Source organism: Oncorhynchus nerka, unplaced genomic scaffold, assembly GCF_034236695.1.
Source record: "Oncorhynchus nerka isolate Pitt River unplaced genomic scaffold, Oner_Uvic_2.0 unplaced_scaffold_1614, whole genome shotgun sequence".
Lineage (NCBI taxonomy): Eukaryota > Metazoa > Chordata > Actinopteri > Salmoniformes > Salmonidae > Oncorhynchus > Oncorhynchus nerka.
In genome coordinates this window covers 1-8,208 of record NW_027039713.1, presented here as the reverse complement: position 1 = coordinate 8,208, position 8,208 = coordinate 1, and the positions used below count along the sequence as shown (strand labels likewise).

The 8,208-nt window shown below is 40.0% G+C and overlaps 1 protein-coding gene across 1 annotated transcript; it reads right to left on the bottom strand.

Moving 5' to 3' along the window:
- Nucleotides 1-2,898: 2,898 nt before the first annotated feature.
- On the bottom strand, nucleotides 2,899-7,939 carry LOC135568434 (FUN14 domain-containing protein 1; the record flags this gene model as incomplete). Its single annotated transcript, XM_065015218.1, has 4 exons — nucleotides 2,899-4,323; nucleotides 4,845-4,973; nucleotides 5,378-5,453; nucleotides 7,759-7,939. Coding segments are annotated over 4 exons (464 nt in total), but the record flags the coding sequence as incomplete, so codon positions are not given.
- Nucleotides 7,940-8,208: the final 269 nt, after the last annotated feature.

Sequence of the window (8,208 nt, the reverse complement as noted above, 5' to 3'; positions counted from 1 at the left end):
GGGCTGGTTCTGTCTGCGGAGTTGCATCAGATGCTGTCTGATAAGAATGAAACAAAATTGCTAACTTGTTGTTATAAAAGTGTATATAAAATGTATGTATATGTAGCAGAAAAGCTGTAAGAAGATATGTGTCCTCCGAAGAGGGGGTGGGTTATTAAAACATTAAAATAAGGTGCCTAGTGGTTCTTGTACTATTGAATCCCAAAGAAACAACCATGTAGCCTAAGTCATAGGTTATTGCAATAGAACTACCATTCTACCACGTACCTTTTCAGTAAATACCTGGTAATTCATTGGCTTAATGGCAGTGAATGCACTGCTTTGCTTTTGACTGATCCCTGGGCCACATTGTTGACACACTTGCGCCAATGCATTTGTATTATTCGGTCACAACGTCACAGGTGAGTGAGTCACTCTGGATTGGTTGACACTGCCCCCTTGAGGTGGTCATACAGGAAAAAAAGAGATCTTATTAAATGACCAGAGGGGTTATGTCATAAACCCTAAAAGTTCCAGAATGGGGTGAAAATGGCAGCCAGGGAGAAATCCAAACCAGTCTAATTGGAATTAATGTCTATCCTGATTTTACTTATTTATGGAGGGAAATAAAAGTAAGCCACATGATATATCTGAAATTGTGTAACAGAATTATTGTCAACCTTAAATATAGTCATATAATTATACAGTTTTCTTCAAATTCATTATTTTACACAATATCTTACAACAGCACTGGCAAACCATGGTTGACCAACTCCCTGACCAAAATGGCTGACCTCACTGCCATCATAAGAAGGTTCATACCCATTCTAGTATTCTAATTCCTAATTATATGATAAAGAACTCCAAATCTAGATGCAATGCAGGAATAATATAACATCCAAGACCCACTAGTCATAGGCTCTGTATTATACCCCAAATACATAAGAAATAAATGTACTTTCACACAGAATCTTCCTTCAGAAACAAACATTTCAGTCTACCCAGGCTAGCATTATGATGACAATTTCACTCCAACTCAGGGAGAAATGGTCCCATTTGATACATTTTCAATTTTCTCTCATGAATAATTTGTGTGATAGGCCTAAAATGGTCTCTATCTATCAGTTGTTTAATAACCCATGCTTTGTATAAAAAGGCAGCTTCTCACTGTACTAATTACTATGAATTATTGTACTATGAATAATGAACATCGCTATTCTAACATGCATTGACGTTTCATCTCTGACTTTGTCCACTGACTAGTACCACAGAGAGGGTATTGCGTAACCATATTAATGACAGCTCTCAACAAACTGATTGTGACAGAGTTAACTATTGTATGGCTTGGACCCTTTGGAGCCAGCTGCCTGAAGGCATGGATTAGGTTGTATCTCAATACTATAATTTGTTTCCTGTCTCTCCTCTACTAATATGAAGTAACTGATGAAAGCCAGTACCTAGTATATGCATGCACCATATCGAATTCGCCTTTCCTATTTTTTCCCCAGATCAGTGCAGATAAAGGAGATATGAGGAGAGGTTTAAGTATGAAGATGCAGCCCTTATATTACGATCAATGGATTAATAACACAATTGCTGAACAGCCTGACTGAGGTGTACCGGTATCTGGTGCCACTAGGGCGACTACTATTATAAAACATCACTTGCAGTTTCCATGGCGCTTATACTCTGGCTTTACCCTACTATTGGTTGGATCTATTAAGGGCTATTGATGATCGATTGGTTGGTGATGTGGTCATCGGATGGTGGAAGTGGGCCTCATCTCATTCCCCCACTCTAATATCCCCCTACCCTATACCATTACACATGGGCACACTCACAGATAGATAGAGGTAAAAACAAAGAAAAGGGCAGGACTGGAAAAGAAAGCGAGAAAGAAACAGAGAGAGAACAGAGAAAGGCAGAGAAGAGGAAGGACACACCACACCACAAGAGAGCAGGCGGAAGAGAAAGAGAAAAGAGCAGTTTCCATAGCAACAGGGAGGGACCAGTGGTAGTGTGGTGCTGGCAACTACAGTAACACACAGTAGAGAGAGAGGCACTCTGGTGAGGTAACATCATGGCTGCCTCTGTTTTCCAGCTTCATTCAGCTCAATAGACATTGAAGTCATTATTTACACAAATCAATATGCCTCTGACAGGACATTATGAAATTACAATAAATCAATACAATTTTATTTGAAAGGAGGTCAATTGACAAAGAGTACTTTATAAATCCAGAACTAAATCCCTAGCTACAGAAAGCCTATCAGGATTAAACCCCAATTCAATGTGCATTTAATATAATAAAAACACATTTTTTTAAATTTAATTGATATTGTACTCTGTGACAGAGGTAAACACAAAAAATATACAATTAGTACTTATTTTAGATTGATTTGGGGAGTATCTTTGTCACTTTCTACATGCAGTACCTTTCAAGCAGATCTCACAGTGTAGATGAATACAGAGACATAGTGGTGAAATATCTTAGTATTGTGACAATGCTCATTCATTGCTGCTGTGACATGCATGGTGGTTATTACAAACCCATCCTCCATGCTGACACATCCATTCTATTCACATCATAAAATCTGGACATTTGCATTAACGGAACTCTAGACTACACTTAAGACAGGCAGCCCAATTCTGATCTTTTGCAGAAATTACTGGCAAAAAATCTGACCTGATCGGCCAAAATACCAATAATTTGGCAAAAGATCGGAGTTGGTTTTCCTGTGTAAAGGCAGCCATAGAGTTACTAAAATCGGAACGTCATGCTGGCTTTAATAATCAAAATAAACATATTGTTGAGAAGTTAAACGTGTCAAGATAAGACTGTTAATCTACTCAGTGTACACACCAAGCCCTGATTGTATGCATGTCTGCCATGCAGTCCAGTGACCACACACACAACTGTTAACATTGCTAACCAACAAAAATCAGGCAACTTTATTTGACAAAACAGAATCATAAGACAAATCTATACATAATATTTAAATAGTTAAAGACACAATATGGAACAACTCATAAGCAACTGAACACTGACTTTATACTGTACATTTCCTTCTATCTATAAAACTGATAGTATATTCTACACATGACTAAATCACATGTTTTCCTATGACTACACTGATAGCAGGTTCACATGTTTTGGAATGAGTCTTGCCCTGGAGGCAGAACTAAGCAAATCCGCTGGATAGGCCAGCTGCAAAGTCAGACTTGGCTATATTGTAAAAATTCATGAAAACTACATTAAACTTTTTGGTCTAAATTTAAGGTTAGGCATTAGGGTTAACAGTGTGGTTACAGTTAGATTTAAAATCAGATTTTGTGGCTGTGCCAACTAGTGACCATTCTGCAGAGCTGCCCCCAGAAAAATATTCTTTATGAAAAACGCTAACCTGCACACTGATATACCTACAGTACATTAGAGAGCTGGCCTGTGTCCCAAATGGCACCCTAATTTCCTACATAGGGCTCTGGTCAAATGTAGTGCACTATGGGCATTTGGGACACATTCCTGATCCTAGACCTGTTCTTCCAGGTAAAAGAGGGCACCAGATAGACAGGGGCCAAGGAATCCTATGTCCAGTGTGTGGTACAGTATATTAGTAGTATATCAAGAGGTGTTGCGTTGTGCACTTAAAGGGACATTTCTAACATTTTCAACATTGTATTCATCATCTCCAGAACTACCCTAACATCAACATATGTGAAAATGCCATGTTTCTATGTTTTGAAGTCAAAATTAGTTTTTCTAATGGCATCATCTGGTGTGCATCGTGATTTCAACCAGTTATGAGTAGGCATACTTCACTAATGGATTCAAATCACATGATGCACACCATATGATGGTGAACAAATATATATAACATAGCTGATTCAAAACATAGAAACGTGACATTTTCACATACATTGATGTTGGGGTAGTGCTGATTATGAATATGTATAAAAATGTCATATTCAACAGGCCCAAACAACTGATCCTGGATCAGAAACCACCAGATAAATAGAATAAAAGAGGGTGGACAAGCTAGACTCTGATCAGTTGGGCAATAGCGGAAGAGAGCAGCCAGGGGGCATAAAGTGGCAGCTTCACATGTTCAGCCTCCTCCCAAACCCGTTTCATGACTAGTTCCGTGCTGGGAGAAAGACAACGATTCACAGTTAATGACAACATCCGTGTGGTGACTCAGTTCACAGTAATGACAGCTTCCTTCTTCTATGTAACGACTTCCTCAGTTGTGAATTGGCCCCGACGCATTAGGAGGCCAAGCCCAGGAGGAATCCACCCACAAACCCGCTGGACAGAACAATGTTCTTCTTGACAAACTCTGTGGCCTGCAGAGAGGGGAAGGAGAAACAAGCAGACTGTGGAGGTCACCTCCAATAACTGAAGGGTTATAAGTGATAATAGATGGAAAAATAAGATTGTTATACGCAGGGTATACTTTAGTTTCTGCTTGTGATAAATCCAGAAATGTGCTTTTACAGTGTGAGTTCGCTAGAGGGCGATGTTGCTGCATTATTAGTCCATCAAATGGCTGCGGATGACTCAGGTATTTATGAACTTAGCTATTTCCCCCCAAATATGATAATTAAGTATACCTTTTTTTCCTCATAAGTACATGCAATGCAAGGCACTGAGATTCAAGCGGACTGGCAATCCAATTGAATCAAAAAGCAGCTCCCACACCCAGGTACTGGTGTTAGTCTCACGGAATAAATGAACAGTAAAGGACCAATGAGCACGCACACATCTCAAACATGTTCACCTTATAGAATCACGCAATACTATAGGCACAATAGCCTACCATAAAGAAATGATTAGTAAAGTCAGGCAGTGTAATTAATACCTTTACCTCCTCGAAGAAGGAGTTAATTTCAGGGGCTGCTTGCTTGGTTCTCTTCTTCAGGTGTTTCTTTGCTTTGTTCACGTCCTTCTCCACTTTCTTCCAGTCCACCTGCACGTAGCCACTGTGATTCGCTATCTGCAGGAGAAGGTGCAGAAAGGAAAATGAGTGAGGATTGTTGGGTTGCATGTGAAGTGGCACTCCGTTCATGTTGTAACATGTGATGTCATTGGTGTTCCCAAGTGGCGCCTTAGTTGATGTGAAGTAAGGCACTGCATCTCAGTGCTAGAGGCGTCACTATAGACCCTGATTAGTTTCCAGGCTGTATCACAACTGGCAGTGATTGGGAGTCCAATAAGGGCAGCGCACAATTGGCCCAGCGTCTTGCGGATTAGGATTTGGCAGGGTAGGCGTCATTGTAAATAAGAATTTGTTCTTAACGGACTTGCCTAGTTAAATAAACTTTTAAAAATGGAATAGAGATGTGTATTATGTATTATGTACCCAGCGTTGACTCAATAGAAATATGATGCATCTCTTACCTGTAATAACAGGAACCCTCCACCTATGGCAGTTGCAGCTATCTTCCCTACTCTCTGGAACAAGTATCCTGCACACCTGAATGTGAGAGAGAGGAGTGACTGATAGCAGTGTTGTAGTACTCGAGTCCAGGACTCAGACTTGACTCGGACTCAAGTCTCAATTTTCATGGCTCAACTCAGACTGGACCAGAAGTGACTTTGTTGTCAGAAAATCTCTCTGATGCATAATTTAAAATATGGGGCCTACTAGCTACAACAGCAAATGTTAGATATATCCTTAAAATGTACCAACAGTTGGAGAGAATTTTGATTTTTAAATGGTTGGACCACAGCTTTTAGCACTACCAAGGGACTTGTGACTCGACTTGGGAATAAAGGACTCGGACTGGAACACTAGGGACTAGAGGTTGACCGATTATGATTTTTCAACGTTGATACCGATTATTGGAGGACCCAAAAAAGACCATACCGATTAATCTGCCAATTTTTATTTATTTATTTGTAATAACGACAATTACAACAATACTGAATGAACACTTATTTTAACTTAATATAATACATCAATAAAATCTATTTAGCCTCAAATAAATAATGAAACATGTTCAATTTGGTTTAAATAATGCAAAAACAAAGGTTTGGAGAAGAAAGTAAAAGTGCAATATGTGCCAAAGCTAACATTTAAGTTCCTTGCTCAGAACATATGAGAGCTGGTGGGTCCTTTTAGCATTAGTCTTCAATATTCCCAGGTAAGAAGTTTTAGGTTGTAGTTATTATAGGAATTATAGGACTATTTCTCTCTATACCATTTGTATTTCATATACCTTTGACTATTGGATGTTCTTATAGGCACTTTAGTATTGCCAGTGTAACAGTATAGCTCTCCTCGCCCCTACCTGGGCTCGAACCAGGAACACATCGACAACAGCCACCCTCGAAGCATCATTAACCATCGCTCCACAAAAGCCGCGGCCCCTGCAGGGCAAGTGGAACAACTACTCCAAGTCTCAGAGCGAGTGACGTTTGAAACTCTATTAGCGCGCACCCTGCTAACTAGCTAGTCATTTCACATCGGTTACAGCAACCTAATTTCTGGAGTTAATAGGCTTGAAGTCATAAACAGCTCAATACTTGAAGCATTGCGAAGAGCTGCTGGCAAACGCACGAAAGTGCTGTTTGAATGAATGCTTATAAGCCTGCTGCTGCCTTCCACCGCTCAGTCAGACTGCTCTATCAAATATCAAATCATAGACTTAATGATAGCATAATAACACACAGAAATACAAGCCGTAGGTCATTAATATGGTCAAATCCGGTAACCATCATTTCGAAAAATAAAACATTTATTATTTCAGTGAAATACGGAACCGTTCCGTATTTTATCTAACGGGTGGCATCCATAAGTCTAAATATTCCTGTTACATTGCACAACCTTCAATTACGCAAAATTATGGCAAATTAGTTCGCAACGAACCAAGCGGCCCAAACTGTTGCATTTACCCTGACTCTGCGTGCAATGAACGCAAGAGAAGTGACACAATTTCCCTAGTTTAATATTGCCTGCTAACATGAATTTATTTTAACTAAATATGCAAGTTTAAAAATATATACTTCTGTGTAGTTTTTAAGAAAGGCATTGATGTTTATGGTTAGGTACATTCGTGCAACGATTATGCTTTTTTTTCTCGCAAATGCGCTTTTGTTAAATCATCCCCTGTTTGGGGAAGTTGGCTGTCTTTGTTAGGAAGAAATAGTCTTCACAGTTCGCAACGAGCCAGGCGGCCTAAACTGCTGCATATACCCTGACCCTGAAGAAAGGCGTTGATGTTTATGGTTAGGTACACATTGGTGCAACGACAGTGCTTTTTTCGCGAAAGCGCTTGTTAAATCACCCGTTTGGCAAAGTAGGCTATGATTCAATGATAAATTAACAGGCACCGCATCGATTATATGCAACGCAGGACAAGCTAGATAACCTAGTAATATCATCAACCATGTGTAGTTAACTAGTGATTATGTTAAGATTGATTGTTTTTTATAAGATACGTTTAATGCTAAATAGCACCTTACCTTGGCTCCTTGCTGCACTCGCATAACAGGTAGTCAGCCTGCCACGCAGTCTCCTTGTGGAGTGCAATGTAATCGGCCATGATCGGTGTCCAAAAATGCAGATTAACGATTGTTATGAAAATTTGAAATCGGCCATTACGATTAATCGGTCGACCTCTACTAGGGACTCAAGGTTAAGTGACTTGACTACATCACCGACTCATACCATGCATTTCATCAGTGAAATGTGTTGATGTGTTTCCGAGGGGCCAAAGATCCAGACATTTGTATAATAAGCATATTTAGCCTATACACCTTTGCTTTGGGTTGCATACCAGCCAGTGACCCCTCCCATCGCGATCTGCGTGGTCACAGAGTATTTCTCTGCGAGGGGACCAGAGTTATTCCCAAACACCATGCTCCACCATTGGTGCCTCCGGGCGTACTCTGTCAGGTCCACCACCTCATAGGTCTCATCCTCGCTCTCCGGCTCATCCTTTTCTGATAAGATGTCATCTGGGATGAAGGAAAGACATACAAATAATTTAAACTGTTTTGCTTTCACTTTATATCACCTAGGCAACCTAGGACAGGTTTTTCTATCATCTAGGCAACATAGGGCAGGTTTTTCTATCATCTAGGCAACATAGGGCAGGTTTTTCTATCATCTAGGCAACATAGGGCAGGTTTTTCTATCATCTAGGCAACATAGGGCAGGTTTTTCTATCATCTAGGCAACCTAGGGCAGATTTTTATATAATCTAGGCAACCTAGGGCAGGTTTCA